The sequence below is a fragment of the Delphinus delphis genome, chromosome 5 (assembly GCF_949987515.2).
Source record: "Delphinus delphis chromosome 5, mDelDel1.2, whole genome shotgun sequence".
NCBI lineage: Eukaryota > Metazoa > Chordata > Mammalia > Artiodactyla > Delphinidae > Delphinus > Delphinus delphis.
The window spans coordinates 90,373,946-90,392,972 of NC_082687.1; the positions used below are offsets into that span (position 1 = coordinate 90,373,946).

The 19,027-nt window shown below is 37.7% G+C and overlaps 1 protein-coding gene across 2 annotated transcripts in view; it reads left to right on the forward strand.

The window, feature by feature from the left end:
- Nucleotides 1-19,027, forward strand: part of ADGRA3 (adhesion G protein-coupled receptor A3) — a 119,260-nt gene that overhangs the window by 86,336 nt on the left and 13,897 nt on the right. For both annotated transcript variants that reach the window (XM_060012748.1, XM_060012749.1), the window contains exons 13-15: nt 8,109-8,322; nt 8,533-8,741; nt 18,623-18,747. In XM_060012748.1, coding sequence (XP_059868731.1) covers nt 8,109-8,322; nt 8,533-8,741; nt 18,623-18,747 — 548 coding nt within the window. The remainder of the gene's footprint in view (nt 1-8,108; nt 8,323-8,532; nt 8,742-18,622; nt 18,748-19,027) is intronic.

The following is a 19,027-nucleotide window of genomic DNA, read 5'->3' on the forward strand; positions in this document are numbered from 1 at the left end:
GGGGATATTGGTATTGCCTTTGCTGTTGTTTTGAAAGAAACTTAGACCAAGAAGGGACACATCCTGATTTTCATGGGCCTAGACATTTTTGCCCTCTGGACTCCTTTCTCCACACAAATATGTCAAAATTATATTTTACAACTGCAGTGGTAAAAAGATGAATATATTAATATTACATATTAAGACATTTTCTTTGCCTTTAACATTCATTTTTGTGCTTCTGATTTTAAAGAAAAACGTTTTCGTAGACCTCCTAATAGTATTGTGTGCCCTTGGCTCTGTGCCTCCTGGGCCTAATGGGAAAATCCAGGCCATTTAATCAGGCAAGCTGTAGATCAAGATTTTTAGCACAGAAGTGCAAGCGTGTGACATGTGTTCACAAATTGTGTGTTTCATTGCAGTACGCAAAATTAAAAGCATTTTTATTGATTTTTAAAATTTGCGGTTCAGGCGTGTTTCATTAAACTGCATTGAAGCAAACGGTGAAAGTACAATTTCAACACCCTGGAGTCACAATTTTTTGTTGAGCTTTGTGTGGCCACGTGGAACTATGTTTTTGGTAGTTTATAATTACACAGTGCTTTCTGTGTTTCTGATTTGTTCCTGAATTATGTCGCAAACAGTATTCCAGTCATTTTATGCCTGCAGAATAATCAATGAAGTAGGTGTTAGGTATCTTGGTACACTGTGGAGGCTCAAATATTGAATGAATGAATGAATGAAGAATTAATATATTTTGTCATATTTGACCCTGGTGACCTCCATAAGGAGAGCCAGTTTGCCTAATTTAATAATAGTCCAACTTCCCCCACTGCCCAAGACAATCTCAACTATGTCAGAATGTCTAATGATAACATATTTACTTGACACCATATATTCAGACGAAAATTGGCAAGATTTGTTGCTCTTGGCTGTATGAGAGTATTTGACGCACCGAGCGATGCTACTCCTTAATGCCTGCTCCTTTCCTTAGAGTATTTTTTATTGGTAAAAACATACCACGAAAGGCATCAAAACAGCATCACACACAAGCCCATGAGAAGTGTATGTCTTTTAGGAATATTTAAAATTGATGAACCCTTCTATCTAAGATGATCGTCTGAGAGAAATTAAAAATGATGAAACCCAACATTTCATCAAGTTTACAACCTATCCCTTTGGGTAAGGAGAGTTTCTACCTGCTGAAGTAGAAAGCTTTAAATGAATACTCTCAAATTTGTTAATTTCTTACTGTTCTATCATTTTAAGATCATCTTGGTGGCCAGAAACCAGGGACACATCACATTATTATTCATGCTTTATAGATGGACATGCTTAAACCTAGTGAAAACAGAACATATCCTTCATGACACAAAATTCGTTAAAAATTTTAATGTTGAGAGTACCAAATGCCTTAGCATTTTAACAGGAAACTTTTACATTGTAGACTGTACACTATGGCAATTTTTACTCTTTTTGCCTGTTTTTTTTTTTTAATGCCTTGAATATACTAACTAGACACCTTGAACATCTCATAATTGCATTACCCTTGGATGGGAGAACATGCTAGCGTAAGAAGTTAAACCCATAAAAAGACAGTCCTTAGCAGTAGGAGCCTAGCTTGAGTTGCCTTCTACATATTTCTTGAATCTCTATTGTCCTGTCTGTATTACCTTCACAGCCCAGATTGGACTTCCGTTTTGCATTGCCCACGCCATCGTGAGCTCCTATTTAGTCTCTGTGTCTCCAGGCTCTTCTTAAAAATTCATCCTTTTCATACAGATTGGTCTGCCTAAGGCAGTCTTCAGCCAACACGTACCAATCCAACCATACCAGTTAGTAAAATATTGACGTACTTCCTTACCCTTTAGCGAGTAGCTGCTGCCCCAGTCCCCTGAGTCTCCTCAGCTGGCATCCTGGTCCTTCTTTCAGGAACACGACCCCGTCTGTCCACCCTTTAGCAACTGAAGGGCTGGTACCTACAGAGCAGAGGTCCTGTACGAGACTTCCCCTCTGAGGAAGCTGCTCAGATTGTTTATATTGTGAACATTATCCCTGCATCGACCCGACGTGGAATTGGACCTTGCAGATCCCACGATAAATGGTGTCCCTTGGAGGCTTGATGTCCCTCTGGAGGCTGGCTGTCAGTTAACTTCCTCATTTATCTGCCCTTGTCTAGTAGCAGAAAACTTCCCTTGTTGTCTCTTCCAAGTACTGGCCATTCTTAGGCCAGGCTCATGCTCAGTCTTCTACTAGAAACCCTGCTTCTCCTCTCCCCTCCCCAGCTCCTTGGTTTTATGATAACACACAGAAGAAATGTCAACTTCAAGAATCTTACCTAATACCATTTGGTCTGTCCTCATCTCTTCCATCCTCATCTTAATCTCTCTTCCTCGCTTTGCCCATAACACTCTGCTCATCTCTGGTATTGCATGTTACACACAGGAGCCAAATGGGTTTCTTACAACTCCTGCGTCGGACTGAGGGTTACTCGAGGTCAGAGCTAGTGCTTGATTCATTGATGAAATCCAGTGCCTGGTCTCAGTCATTCAGCCAGTTGGAGATTGAATTACCTGTCATCTGACCCTTACAGCACCTAATCTAATTTTTTTCCTAACCAAATGCTTCCTTCCACTGTTGCTACCATAATTCAGATTTGTTAGCATCCAAAATATTACCTATTTTCGATTAACTGCTAAGAGCTTTTAGTAGCTGTTGGTGTTTTGAATTCAGCTGTTAATGTAGCCAGAAAGAATTGGTTCTTTAAAATTTTTCTTGACTGGAATTTAGAAATCACGTTTTCTTTATGCATCCCATATTTCTCTCATCCCATCTAGGGCTTTAAGCCCACCTGAAGTCCTTTTCATTTCCAAGCCAGTCGTATACATCGTCACAGTTCCTGCCTTCATATGTGCCCTTTTTCATGCCCTCAGTGTCCCCCCTGCTTGGGAAGATCCCTGCTACTGTCTTCTAAGACTCCATTCGGTTGGCAGCTTCCTTCTCTTCCTCAGACAGAATTCATCATTGCCTGTTAGCCCTATAGTGCTTTGTTCACTGTCTAGAATAATGAGAAGCTGGTATGCTGGTGAGTTGAGTTATAGTGAGAGGCCAGAGGGTATGGTTACCTAAATGTGTTCCTGTTCGGCTCCCCCACTTAAAAGCTATGCAAACTTGGGCAAGTATTTTAACCTCTCTGAATGTCAGTTCCTTTCTGTTCCATAGGGATCATGAAGTGGTACTAAACTCAAAGGTTTATTGAGAGGGTTTAATGAGGCAAATATGTAGACATTTATAGCAGCGCCTGGCACAGGGTTAGCACTTAATAAATGTTAGCTCTTATGGTTTTATTATTGTTGTTGTCTTTTCCTTGCTAGATTTTTAATATTTGAGGGCAAGGACCATGGCTTATTTCATTGTATATCTCTAGATTCTGCACAGTGCCATGCATGGAGGAATGAAACATCCAATAAATGCCGTTGAACAAAAATTAACAGCCAAACTTAATTCGCAAAGAAAGTCAGTTAACAAAAAATTCTAAAGGCAAACATAATCCCTGTTAATCTTCAGCAGTGAGATAATCAAAAGGTGGAATGAAGTTAATAACTAATTATACACAAGAAAATAATTAGGATGTATCATAACATCTATCTGTTTAAAATCTAGTGAGTCAATAGTCAAGGAGACATGAACAAATTACTGTTTTTAATCAGCTGGCTCTTTGACCCATTCTAATTTTATTGTTAGAATTCTAGAGACTTAAACAAAATTAGGATTTCAGAAAATTTTGATTTATTAATTATGTAGTGTCAGAAGTGCAGATTATTTCATAAGGAATGATGTTAAAATCTAGTGAAAATATTTGAGTTAACATCTGTTATGATACTTATCATTTTCTTCTTAGTGTCATTCTAAATAAGAAAATATGCATGAATTCAGCAAATAAATTCATGATTAGAGCTCTATGATAACATTATTTCATGTGTGTATAGTTTGTCAATTTTTTAGTATTGAAGTTAAAACTAAAGCTGAGTTGTAAAAGTCAAAACAGGATGAGGTTTTAGATGATTGTTGGTAAGTCAATTACTTTAAGGCATCTTTCTCTCTCCCCAGCCTCCAGATAACGAACGACCTGCCACGCTGTGGCAGTACAGGCAGACCTCGGAGATATTGCAGGTTCGGTTCCAGATAACTGTAGTAAAGCAAATATTGTAATAAAGCGAGTCATACAAGTTTGTGGTTTCCCAGTGCATGTAAAAGTTATGTTTATACTATACTGTAGTCTATTAAGTGTGCAGTTGCATTATGCCTAAAATACAGTGTACAAACCTTAAATTAAAAAATACTTTATTGCTAAAAAATGCTAACTGTCTGACAACACAGGGTTGCCACAAACCTTCAGTTTGTTAAAAAAACAAAAACAAAAAACCCACCTCCTGCCCCCCAAAATGCAGTTATCTGTGAAGTGCAATAAAACGAGGTATGCCTGAAATAATAATAAAAATACTACCCCCAGTTCCATAGCCTTTTGTGCTTGTCATGGTCATGATCTCCTTTGGTCCTCATAATCATTTGTTAGGAAGATCATTAGCTGCACGTGACAGATGCAACTCACAGGGCAGACAAAATTGTGCAGTGTTAAGCAGCTACACATGGTGAAGCTGGGATCCAAATTCTGGTTTCTTCTTTCAGATCCCATGTTCCTCTCCCTATGGGTGGCATATGGTCTTCAATAATAGATGTTAGACACCAAAAACATGTCTTTCCGAAAGTTTTTTTTTTTAATTGAAATATAGTTGATTTACAATGTTATGTTAATTTTTGCTGTACAGCAAAATGATTCAGTTATACCTGTATATACATTCTTTTTTATATTCTTTTCCATTATGGTTTATTACAGGTTATTGAATGTAGTTCCTTGTGCTTTACAGTAGGACCTTGTTGTTTATCTATTCTATATATGACGGTTTGCTTCTGCTAACCCCAAACTCCCAGTCCATCCCTCCCCACTCCCCCTCCTCCTTGGCAACCACAAGTATGTTCTCTATGTTTCTGCTTCATAGATAAGTTCATTTGTGTCATATTTTAGATTCCACATATAAGTGATATCATATGGTATTTGTCTTTCTCTTTCTGACTTCCTTCTTGTGTGATAATCTCTAGTTCCATCCATACTGCTGCATTCTTTTTTATGACTGAGTAGTATTCCATCGTATATATGTACCACATCTTTCTTCATTCATCGGTCGAAGAACATTTAGGTTGTTTCCATATCTTGGCTCTTGTGAATAGTGCTGCTATGAATATGAACATAGGGGTGCAGGTTGTCTTTTTGAATTACAATTTTGTCAGATATATGCCCAGGAGTGGGGTTGCTGGATCATTTGGCAGCTCTATGTTTAGTTTTTTAAGAAACCTCCATACTGTTTTCCGTAGTGGCTGCACCAACTTACATTCCCACCAACAGTGTACGAGGGTTCCCCAGAGGTTTTTAGGAGAGATTTTTCTGATTTATTAGCTATAATTTGTATGTTTTATATCTATTTCCATTGCTGTAATCCATATGTTCAAAAATGAATATATGGTTAAATGAAATTATTACCTTTGTGTTCTTGTCTTAAGGCTAACTGGCAAAAAGTATAGTCACAGTAAATGTGACAGATGTGTTCCTTAGTGATTTTTTTCATTACATGTACAACCTTTCTGGAATAAATGATCAGTACTTCTTTTAAGGAGATTAAATATGCAGGTGTTACTTTTTTACTATAAAAATTAAATATTATTGATATAGGTGAAGTTTGCTTTTCCAGCACCCCAGGCCACCCCAGGGGACCTATAATTATTATTTAGTAATATCCTTTATTGGACTTTAAAAGATGTTTTAGAAATCTAAGTGTCTAACAGCCTTGAATTTTTAGCTCTCATCTCTCAGGAATCTCAGTACACCTGAGGTTTTTCATTTGTTGTTGTCGGGATGGTTTTACAAGTTTAAATTTGTGTAGAAAAAAGCTTATACTTCTAGAAAGTATAGTTGTCATTTCCTTTTTCTGCTCTTTTAGAAAGTAAAGTATGACCTCTTTTTTTAAATTAATTTGATTTATTATAAAACTTTTCCAGAGAGCTACACTTTGTTTTCAAGTTATTTTGTGTTCACAACAGAATTATTTTATGAATTTTAAAGTACTTAAGCTTAATAAATGTCTGGTATGTTTGATAAATATAAACAGACATTTATCTTAATAAATGTCTGTTCCTCAGGATTTTGACCTTCTAATTAAATCAGTCTACTGATGTTTTTCCTTTTTTACATGCATCCTTATATACTTAGGAGAAATTTATATGCTTGATAGAAATATACTATATTAGTGAATGAATTTATAATAAACTTTGTTTTCCTGTCAAGTTATATTTGTAAGAATAGTAGAAACCTTTTCATATGTTTTCTTAGGTGAAATATTTCTACTGAATATTTTCTTGGCATCCTCAACTTAAAAGTAATATTCAACTGTCAATATTCAAACTTCTGAAATACTTTTTTCCAACAGATATTTATGGTTATTTGCTGTGTTACAACATTGTTCTAAGCACGGCAGTTAAAAACTAAATCTGAAGTCAATCATTTGCTTCAGTAGAACCTTTTAAAAAAATGCCACACAGACTTTTCATTAATTTCATAAACAATGGGCTATTTTATCAAATACTCTGCCAGGAACTATTATTAACATAGGCTATCCAAAAATAAATGAGATTATCTGCATTCAAAAATTCTCTTACTCTAGTTAAGAGGAGCAGACAGTGAGATCCACAGTGCTACTTTTAAGTATTACTTATCATGGAGCTGTGTACAGAATGCTGCATGAGTCTAGAGGAGGGAGCACCTACCTGTAAAAGCAGTATCTGGACGAGTCGTGTAATTGATCATCCCCCCCAACCAAAAGCCCTATTTATAGAACTTTGCAGCGTCCTTCTCTTGGCTGCCAGCCTTTCTCGTCCCGATCCTCTGTCCTTTGCATTGCCAGCAGAATTCACTTACTGAAAATCAAATCTGACCTGTGTGAGCTTACCAAATAAAAGAACCATGGAGCATTTCAGCCGGAGATGCTGACACGTGCACAGTGGCATTTAAAAAGAAGGAGATTTCAAAAAGTGATAAACTCAGTGTGGCCCAGTCTTGTGGTGTAGGGAGAGTTAGGGGATGAATTTGGGACAAGGAAATTAGCCAAATTATATGGCATACTTAGGATTTTTTGGCCATAGTTTCTAAACATTTGGGAACCAAGGTGTTATTTGAACTGAAATAACAACAGATTTGTTGAAGAGGAAATTCTGTTGGCATCGTGTATGTTGGATTGGAGAGAGAAGTGAGTGCCAAGAAAGCGGCTTTGTGATGTCTTTAAAATAAGGACGTTTTTAGATAATTATTTGCCTCCCTGGTGTACAGATTCATTTTTTATGAAATGCTGAATAATTTATAATTTTAAAATCCCTAATAAAGAAATCTGAAGAACACTCAGTGCCCAGCTAGAATTTTCACTTGTTCCTCTTCGTTACTGTGTTTTCCTAAACGTGATGTGTTTCTTAGTCTTCTGCTAAAATAAGTTTGCTGAATCTAAACTTCTATTATGTTTGTGTATAATTTCTTTCTTCTGTCGTTTGACAGTTGGAATCCATCATAAATCACCTTAAAGTTTCAGAAGCCCAAATTAATTATACTCACATTTGTGATATGCTCCCTTTGTGCTCATTTACCATATTTTGTCATTGTAAAATTCATGTGAAGAGTGGTCACTGGGATCCCTGTTCTGTTTAATGCTATCTACTTCAGCAATGTACATCATCGGGAAAATTCACTTTATAGCTTTAAATAATCCCTTGTTCACTACTTTAGCGCTCTGAAATAGAGTTTGCTTTTCTCTTCATTTTCTACTTATTTTGTTCTATGCTATTATATGATGTTTACTTAACGGATAAATTGTTCTAACTATTAAATTTCACATACCTACCTTTAAAAACTATATTCAGCATATAACTAGACAACATTCATAACTATCTAAAATACTCCTGGTTTTTACCTACTAATATGACAACTCTTCTTTGTTTCTGTTTTTTTTTTTTTTTTAATATATTTTCAGAATACTATTGTAGAGGCTTCTATTCAGCTTCCTCCTTCCCTTTTCTCGCCAAAGCAAAAAAGAGAAGTCAGACCAAGTGATGACTCTCTCTATAAGCTTCAACTCATCGCATTCCGCAATGGAAAGCTTTTTCCAGCCACCGGGAATTCGACGAATTTGGCCGATGATGGAAAACGGCGTACAGTGGTTACCCCAGTGATTCTCACCAAAATAGGTTTGTCTGTGGCATATGTCATCCTGTAGTCACTGGACAATACGACTTTATCATGCCCTGTCCCTAAAGATGCTTATTTTTGTTCCTTCTCATTTTAATGAGTCACTAGTGAAGAAAAGGTATTTGCAGAGTTCCCATTCGTGGATAAGTTGACATTTAATTGTTTATGAAGTTTGTTTCAGAAATATTTTTATTTCCCATATCCTCCAGATGGTGTGAACATCGATACCCACCACATCCCTGTTAATGTGACACTGCGTCGAATTGCGAACGGAGCAGATCCTGTGGCCGCCCAGTGGGATTTTGATTTGCTGAACGGACAAGGAGGCTGGACGTCAGATGGGTGCCGTATACTCTGCTCAGATGAAAATATCACCACCATTCAGTGCTACTCCCTTAGTAACTATGCGGTTTTAATGGTACGGCAGTCGTTAACGTTATGCATAAACACTTAAGTATTCTCATTTTTCCCTATGCGTAGTTAAGCTCAAATGAAGATTGTTTTTTTAAAACTTTTGACATAATTGCTGTCTTTAAGTAAGAGGCGACTTTTGGTGTAATTCTGAGTTTAAAGGGAAATTGAGTTACTACGAAGTGAAATGTATGGGATTGAATTTGGCATAGGAATTTTCAGTAAACTTTGTAAGCAAATCCATTCAACTAGACCTTGACCTTAAAATTTGGAAACATCTTGGGTGTATGCAGTCCAACTCTCAACCCAGAAAGCGTGACTCGTTTTGCCCAAAGATGCACAGTGAACAGTGAGAGGTTTTCCTTCTTTGCCATCTAGTGCCTTATCCCACTACACATCATAATTTTTAGACTCCTTTTGAATTTAGAGTAATGGTGATAATTTCAGTTTAGTTGCTGCAAGTGACAGTATTGACCCAAATATCTTCAGTGTTAATGTCTTGTGTTATTTACCATTTTACATGTCTATTAATCTTTGGTAGAATAACCAGTTATTAATGTGTAGGAACAGATCTTTTTATTAATGAGTCATTTAAGTGAATCTGATTCCTGAGTTGATAATTATGAAATTAGCCATGCTAGTTTTTATTTCATATTGTGGTTATTATAAGATACTAACATCCTGGAGTATGTATACATGCATTCAGAGCATAAGGGATTACTGATGACTGTGAAGGACATTTCCCAGCAATGGCTTGAGGCTAGCCTGGGAGTGAGGACGCCTGCATTCTGATTTCTGCCTCCAGCTCATCTAGACAGTATTTTATCAAAGCACCAAATAATCTTGAAACGTGATATATTTTACTTTAGGTGAAGTATTATTTTCTTAAAAAGACAAAAGAGCGTCTACCACTGGAAATGGTCTTGAAGCAAGCTTGAATTAGAGTAGGTTTTCCTCAATTCTGTGTCTTAGTTTTCTCTTTGCTCCTCAACTTAGGATACATCACCTAGTGTCCCAAACAGGCAGAGGAGTAAGTAGATTATCTGGCAGGGCAGAAGGATTAATGTGTGTGTTACTCAGCCCAGCTGACAGTGGGTAAAGTCTACACTAGCAAAGACTCAGCTGTGTTTGTATCAGTCATCTGTCCTTTTGGGCTTAAAGTTAGTGTTGATAGTTTAGGACTCTCTTCACAAATAGATGTTTGATTTCTGTAAGTCTGAGTCTGGTTTCTATAAGTTCACATTCTATTGTTTTGTAGTCACCTTTCAAAGAAAGCTTGAAGGAGTAATTAAAATACGAAGCATTTTCTCTTTCACTTTGAAAGTGTTTTCTCATTCAGGTTTTGATTATAAAGTAACATGAAACTGAGAAGTACTGAAGGAGAAGTAAGAGAGATGCAGCAGCATCTGAAGTTTTTTTAGTAGTTAACTGGAAAAAGTTGGGCAAGAGAAATGAAACACAGACACACACAAAAGGCATTTTATAAACTTCATTGTTAAAGACATGACACTGTACCATGTGAAACTTTTATTTTTACTTAATTTAATACCAGTTTAAAACATCTATTTTTGAACTTCCTAGCTGTTCAACAATTTAAATTAGTATAATCCTTTTCTTGAAGGAATAAGCTATTCTTTTATCTTTCATACTTTTAATCTTTTAAAAAATGTGATACACAATTCTTTAAAATTAAGAAATAGCACCAAGATTTTTTTCTATTTTCAAAGAATATCCTTTCGCTTTTCTTAAATATAGCTATGCCACCTAGAGGCAGCAAGGTGAGATGTATCTGAAATTGTTGACAAAATTGTAATGAAGTTAGTATGTGGGATTTTTGGAGTTGCTAATGAAACATGAAGGCAAAGTTAATGAAATCATACATACTCTTAAATAAGTCATGCCTAAGATAGAAGAAATAGCTTTAAAAAATTAGAAGTCAACATCTGTTTTTCCTTGCCTGACACTATGAACAATAGGTAAAATGCTATTTTTCTTGAAAACTGCCTTAATATTGGGTTTTATATAGCACGTCTAAATTCCTGTTTTGGCAGCTAGCCCATAAAACTTTTCCTGCTCTGGTTTTAAATAATTTTGTATTTAAAAAATGATACAAAAGAATGTATTTGTTTGTAAATCTCGAAGAGATACCATAGTTTGGTTCAGTAGACATCCTGCGATAGCCATTTATATCCCAAGTTCTCAAGGAAAAAAGTTAAGCAGAAACTGGGTTTGTTTGAATGATACGATTGGAAATAGCCAATTGAGCAGGAAACTTTCTAGGAGCTGGGGTCAGTAGGGAACAAAAAAACTGAATGAGTAGGGCCAAACTATTTATGATAGTACTTACTACTTAATTGGTAATGGTAGTGAAGATAAAATAATCACTATACCTTGATTCCCCTTTTGTTATTGTATTCACCTAGAAAGACATGAAACCAGAGCGCACTCGTTTGTTTTTACACGTCTAGTTTTTAAACTTTGTTTATATAAAACTTGCTGAATGAAAGTGAACTTTGGTTTCATTTACTCTATAATTGAACGTGAATGCTGGCAATGTTTTTGTTTATATAATTCTTAAGTAGGTACTACATTCACATGGATCAAATGTTTCAGTTATTTCTAACACTGATGTACAGTGAAAAGTTGAACTCCCAACCCTCTGTCTTATCACCTCTTCTCCACAAAATAGGTAACCCCTGATTAGTTTTTTACAGATTATTGAAGAGATTTTCATGTATATTACAACAAAATGAATACATGGTCCTATTTTCTTCCATTTTTACACGAAGGTTGCATGCTACAAACGTTCTAAACCATGCTTTTTTCCGGGAAGCAGTATACCTTATGACAATGATAATGATGTCCATGGAACAATATATCTTATGCTGCTGCTGCTATCTTATGAAGGTGGTATTTTCAGGATGATATGAGGGTGGTGATGGCAGTGACTAATTTTCATTAAGCATTTATATACCAGGTGCTCTCAAGTCTTTATGTGCATTAACCTATTTGGTCGTCATGACCACATCATGAAGTATACTGCTACTATTATTACCCCCAGTTTACAGGTGGAGAAACCAAGGCATAGAGAGGCTAAGGACCATGACCAAGTTTTCAAAGGTAGTTAGTGTTGGAATTGGAATTCAGGCTCCAGAAATGTCTTCTTAATCCCACTACTAAATTTCCTTTCTGAAAGTTTCCATATCAGTATTAAAAAACTTTCTCATTCTTTTTCACCTCTGAATATTATTTTATGATCTCACCATAATTTATTTGCATATTCCTCAATTTTATTTGTTTCCAATAATTTCCGTGTACAAAATTATTTTACACATTAGAAAATCTGCAGGATAAATTATATGAAGTAGAATTAGTAATCAAAGGGGGACCAACACTTTCCTTTTTTCGTTAAATTGAGCTAATTGAGCACTGTGCACAGATCTTAACTATATAGCTTGATATTTTTATCTGTGAACACATATTTAGCTGCCATCAAGATAAAGACTTTTACTTGAGCACTCACAGGCTCTGGTATGTTTCTTTCTAGTTAATTTCCACTGTCATCTCAAGAGATAACCCTTCTGATGTCTATCACTGTAGATAAGTTTTTCCAGTTCCATATAAGTGGAAATGTATAGCATGCACTCTTTGTGTCTGGTTTCTTTCCCATCATTACATCTGTGAGATTCATCTTCGTTTTTTCATGTGGCAGCAGGTTATTCATTTTTTTTTGCTGCATAGTAGTCCATTGTGCAAAGATATCAAAATTTGTGCATTCTACTGTTGATGGGTATTTTGGTTGTTGCAAGGATCTGGTATCAAGAAAAAGCTGCTGTAAATATTCATGCACATGTTTTTTGTTGTTTTTTTTTAAATTTTTTAACATCTTTATTGGGGTATAATTGCTTTACAATGGTGTGTTAGTTTCTGCTTTATAACAAAGTGAGTCAGTTATACATATACATATGTTCCCATATCTCTTCCCTCTTGCGTCTCCCTCCCTCCCACCCTCCCTATCCCACCCCTCCAGGCGGTCACAAAGCACCGAGCTGTTCTCCCTGTGCTATGCGGCTGCTTCCCACTAGCTATCTACCTTACGTTTGGCAGGTATATATGTCCATGCCACTCTCTCGCTTTGTCACAGCTTACCCTTCCCCCTCCCCATACCCTCAAGTCCATTCTGTAGTAGGTCTGTGTCTTTATTCCTGTCTTACCCCTAGGTTCTTCATGACATTTTTTTTTTCTTAAATTCCATATGTATGTGTTAGCATATGGTATTTGTCTTTCTCTTTCTGACTTACTTCACTCTGTATGACAGACTCTAGGTCCAACCACCTGTTTACAAATAGTTCAATTTCGTTTCTTTTTATGGCTGAGTAATATTCCATTGTATATATGCATGCACATGTTTTTTGATGGACGTGTGCATTCAGGAGTGGAATTGCTAGGTTCTAGGCACCCATACGCTTTGGTAGGTAATGCCATGCAATTGACCAAAGTGGTTTTATTGGTTTACAGTCTCACCAGTAATGAGTTTTAATTGCTCCACATCCTTGTCAATGCTTGATATTGTCAATCTTTAGTTTTTGCCTTCTAGTGGTTGTGTTGTGATTGATCATTGTGGTTTTAATCTGCCTTTCTTTGGTGACTAATCATGTTGAGTACCTCTTCATTTTCATATTGGCAGTTTGGGTATGCCCTTTTGTGAAGTTATTGCTCAAGTCTTGCCAGTTTTAATTTGGTTGTCTGTTGTTTTCTTACTGGTTTATAGGAATTCTTCGTGAGTTCTGAATAGGAGCTCTCTGTTGGATTTATGTGTTGCAAATGTCTTCTCTCAGTTCATGCCTGTTTTAATCAATTCAACTGCCAGAACAGAATACCACAGAGTAGATGGTTTACAAACAGCGGAAATTTTTTTTTCACAGTTTTGGAGGCTTAATTAAGTCCAAGATCAAGAAGCTAGCAGATTCAGTATCTAATGAGGGCTGGCTTCCTGATCATAGATGCTGTCTTCTCTCTGTGTCCTCTCATGGTGGAAGGGGCAGGGGAACTCTCTGGTATCTCTTTTATAAAAGGACACTAATCCTGTTCATAAGGGCTCCATCCTATGACCTAATCGCCTCTCAAAGGCAGCATCTCCAAATAACATCACATTGGAGGTTAGATTTCAACATACGAATTTTGTGAGGGGGACACATTCAGTCTATACACATGCCTTTTTCTTTTAATGTTGTCTTTTTATGAGCAGAGTTTCTAATTTTTCTAAATTTTTTTAGTAGTACTTTTTTATGTCCTATTTAAGAAATCTTTGCTTACCCCCAAATCATGAAGATATTTTCCTTTGTTTGCCTTAAGAAGCTTTAAGTGTGTTTTACCTTTCACATTTAGGTCTGTGATTTAATTGGACTTGACTTTTGTGTATGGTGTATGGTAGGAGGATTAAAATCTTTAAGTTATGCTTTGTTTCTTAGGGGAAAAATTAAAAGCAACATAGACGTCATAGTCTTGGGGTTTTTTTTTTGTTTTTTTGTGGGTTTTTTTACATTTTTGATTTCAGATCTATTTTAAAATTTTATTTTATTGTCAAACTCTTCAAAATACTTATACTCTGACAAACAGAGGGTACCCTGAGATGTTTTTCTTTGGACTTCCTTCCATTATTCAGATCCTGGTGAGTTTAAACAATTACTGATTTATAATTATTCTTATTATTGATATGATGATAACGAATTATTTAAAACTGCCAGTAATTTCATATTTAGTAATTCTTAGGCTAAAAGTAAACCCTTGTAAATGTGTGAATCTCTGTCAAGTAAACAAAGAATTTCAAAAACTCTTCTTCCATTTATTCAGTTCCTTAATAATAACTATCTTTGCAGTTTTTAACATACTTTCTGGTATTCTAATATTCTCTGAATTGATGCAGTTTATTTTGGTGGAAAACTTTACTTTCCGTTTTCTGGCCTATTTTCTTAAACTTTGCACCATATAAAAGAGAGTGACTAGGATCACCATTTAGTGATGGACTGTTGAGTAAGCACCAGAGGCACAGACTTTTCCTATCTTATATATCACTATATTGCAAACTGAATGACACTTCTACTTTTTTTCTCATGGGTGTCTCCTAGTGGCCATTTATGGACCATGTATTTAGTAATTCTTTTTTTTTTTTTTTTAATTTTTTAATTAATTAATTATTTGTTTGTCTATTTTTTTATTTTTGGCTGTGTTGGGTCTTCGCTTCTGTGTAAGGGCTTTCTCCAGTTGTGGCAAGCGGGGGCCACTCTTCATCGCGGTGCGCGGGCCTCTCACCATCGCGGCCTCTCCTGTTGCGGAGCACAGGCTCCAGACGCGCAGGCTCAGTAGTTGTGGCTCACGGGCCTAGTTGCTCCGTGGCATGTGGGATCCTCCCAGACCAGGGCTCGAACCCGTGTCCCCTGCATTGGCAGGCAGATTCTCAACCACTGCGCCACCAGGGAAGCCCAGTAATTCTTTTAATATAAGTGATTTCATTTATAAAAAGAGAAAGAGTGAAAGCAAGAATCATAGGTAGCAGTGAAATTATAGGATTTGAGGGTATTTGAGATGTCACCTCCTCTCCCTGTACAGGTAGATACTGAATTTTTTAAAGTAGAGGTATAATTGGCATACAGCATTGTATTAGTTTCGGGTATACAGTGTAACGATTTGATATTTGTGTATATTGCAAAATGATCACCACAGTAAGCCTAGTTAGCATCCATCACCATACAGTTACAATTTTTTTCTCTTGTGATGAAAACTTTTAAGATCTACTCTTTTAGCAGCTTTCAAATATGCAATATAGTATTATTAAGTATAATCCCCATACTGCACGCTGTATTGCCAGGACTTTATTTTATAACTGGAAATCTGTACCTTTTGACCCCATTCACCAATGTTTTCGTTATAGTATCACAAAGCCTATATTGTTGACCGATGTAATTGAAAATCATTTTGATTCGGATTTCTACTTTACCTCTTTTGTTTTAATCTTTAACTTCTCTTCTTTCCTATCCCGATCTTCGCAGTTATTTTAAATAGTATTCTCTTGTATTTTTGTCATCAAGATAGGAGGTTTTTCTTAACTTGATCTGTTTCCTTTATACTGGGCAGCGGGTCTGCAAACCCTGGCAGACATTTGACCCACAGGCCTGTTCCAGTCAGCTGCCATTTGTTTGTTTGCTTGATGTTCTAAATGCTGGAAAGCTAGGAGTGGTTTTTAATTTTTTAATGCTTATATTTTAAGTGGTTAACAAGTACCTGCATAATAGCCTCAATTTGCTCTTGGCCCGCAAAGCCTAAACGGTTTTACTCTCTGGCTCTTCACACCTTTCCAAAGGTCATTTTCTCAGTAGAGGTTCTCTTTCACTTGGGAAGCTCAGTTTGTTGTGACAACAAAAATGCCCCTGCAGAAGCAGTGCTCTGTGTGACCAGTCAATAGTACTTGCTCCTTCCTGCAGTCCTACCTTGGAATTTTAAGAGTCTGGGTCCTCTGTGTCAACATCTAGCTTCTTTCTCATACTATATCACATTTGGCTTTTGAAAAACGACTGATTTCTTTTTTATTTTTTTGTGGTACGCGGGCCTCTCACTTGTTGTGGCCTCTCCCGTCGCGGAACACAGGCTCCGGACGCGCAGGCTCAGCGGCCATGGCTCACAGGCCCAGCCACTCCGCGGCATGTGGGATCCTCCCGGACCGGGGCATGAACCCGTGTCCCCTGCATCGGCAGGCGGACTCCCAACCACTGCGCCACCAGGGAAGCCCTAATTTCTTTTAAATGTAAATATTGTATATGACATATTTTGAGAACTGAGCTGGCACTTTGATGTTTTATTAGATAATATCCAGCCGCCTGTGTCTTGTTATTCTCTGCAAAGGCTGGTGGAAGACACGCGTACACACCTTCTGCCCCTTCCTCAGATCCTGCCAGATGAGATAATTGTGGTATCTCCATCTCAGTAACTACCCCAAATCATACAGCTAGTAAGTGGTGACATATTCTTGAACATTTCCTGGAGGAAATGGAAAGCAGGCAGCGCACGGAAAGAGTCTAGAGACCACATTCTGGACACTGAAAGTTTATCCTCAATTATTTAGTCTACATGGGAAGAGGAGCTTTTCATAGAAGCGAGGGGAAATGTGTGCACTCCAGCTAGCGTTTAACTGGTTCCAGTTGCCCTAGTAGTTTTTGAATTTCTCCTCTAATATTCTGGACTTTTAGCAGAATGCAAGTACCTTGAAGCTGTGTACCATAGACCGATCCCGCGGGCATCTCACAAGGGCAGGTTCAGAATGGTGGCGGTAGGCTTTTGTCTTGTATTTTCCTTTTCGAGTCTTAGTTTATAGACTGTCAGCCCTGGAGGGTCCTGCATTTAGCTGATGCCCAGTGCTTAGCGTAGCGCCTTGCCATGGTGGGTACCCAGTTAACATTTATCGAATAAAGAGAAGGACTGTATGTTCGAGACTCATCACAGTGGGGTCGAGTGCCTGGGCTGGAATGCAGTTTTCTGTGTGGTATCTCACAGTTGCCCATTAACTCTGATTTTTGTCAGGCTCCGTGGCCTCTGTTCGTAATTTGTTACGTTGAGGGGCTTGTTAAGGTGTTCTAATAGGATCTTTTTGGATCTGTAATTATACAGTGAGTCTCTGATTCTTCTATGGGAAAATGTGCTGCTTCCTTCCCTACTCCGTTGAGCCCGTCTTCAGTGTCCTTGTCTGTCACCCATTCCCTCCTGTCTTTCATCTAGTTTTTCTAGTTTCCGGAATTGTCTCAAGAACTTCCGGATTGGAGGTGCACCCATTATGAACGCCTTCTCACATCCAGCTGACCATTTTGCAGCTTTCAGAATCAGTTTAGAAAGAGAGTTTAGTGCTAGGATCTGGTAAATCTACAGCTTTGACCCTGAAACCCTGGTTGTCCGGCCTGGGTGCAGGCGTCCTCCCAGCCTGCTTTGGTCCTTTATAAGGAAGGAAGCATTAAGCTATCCACTGTTTTCATTTTAGGAAGGCACTGTCTGCCTTGGTTTTGGGATCACAACCTTGGTAACCAAGCTCTTTTGGATCTAATCCTCCTTCCCAGCACTTAACCTCTTTGTGCCTCAGTTTTTCAGGCTATGAAATGGGCTAACAATATACCCAGCTCATAGGGTTACTCTGTGTAAGGTGCTGGCACCGTGCCTGGATTATAGTAAATGCTATGTAAGTGATTTGCTATTATTATTTACTGTTAACTGATCTTTGACCTCTTTGCTCCCATCACCGGGCTGCTCTCTTGTTCATCAAACATTACTGTGATCTGATTGTGCATCTTAGTGCCCTGTGACTTTCAGCTCTTCAAGGGCAAGAACCACGGTTTACCACTCTGTCCCTGTGCTTTGCACCATGTCTGGTTCATTCCTATTTGTTGAACTTGACTGTGGGAGGTTAGAGAGATCTATTTAGGCTTTATTGACTTGAAGATGCTGCTGCTTTGTGCTTTATCAGCTGGTGAATGCACAGAGTGATAAGTGGGTGAAAGGGCATCCAAAAGGATGAGGTCTGTGGTTGCCCTTCTGAATCACTGCTGTTCTCTCTCCATTACCCTCATAGGAGAGTCAGTATTCAGATTTGTAAAGCAGATGGTCTATGGTAAGACAAGAGAGTGTGTGTATGTGTATACACACACTGCATGAGTAGTTAACACATGGGAGTTAGGAGGGCAAAGTAATGTGTGAGGAAAATAGCGTGAACCATAGTCCTTGAATAAAATGAAGAGATGTAAGGGCCAGAGTTCTGTTTATCAGTAGGTTTTAGTCACTGAGAAAATCTCAGTAACTAGATGTCCAGAGAAGTGCTCCTAGAATAATGCTTTCATTTCCCCCCCTTAGGATTTGACGGGATCTGAACTCTATACCCAGGCAGCCAATCTCTTGCACCCTGTGGTCTATACCACGGCTGTCATTCTTCTCTTCTGCCTCTTAGTGGTCATCGTCAGTTACATATACCATCACAGGTAAGAAATAACACTTGGTGAATAGAGGTCTGTGGAGTTTATTTCACATTTAATTAGGATAAAACTGAGTTTAATACCATGCTATCCTTCCAAAGTAAGGACGATTACTTCAGAATACCTACAGGCCTTCTTCACTTCATGCAATTCAAGACATAAATAATTAGTGCCTGTGATGGTGAATTCATCTTCTACAGCACTCAGTCACTTTGCTGGGTTTGTACCTGGGAAAGAATCTGGGAAGTCTGTGTTGGTGGCTGGGGGGTGGGGCATGGGGGGGAGA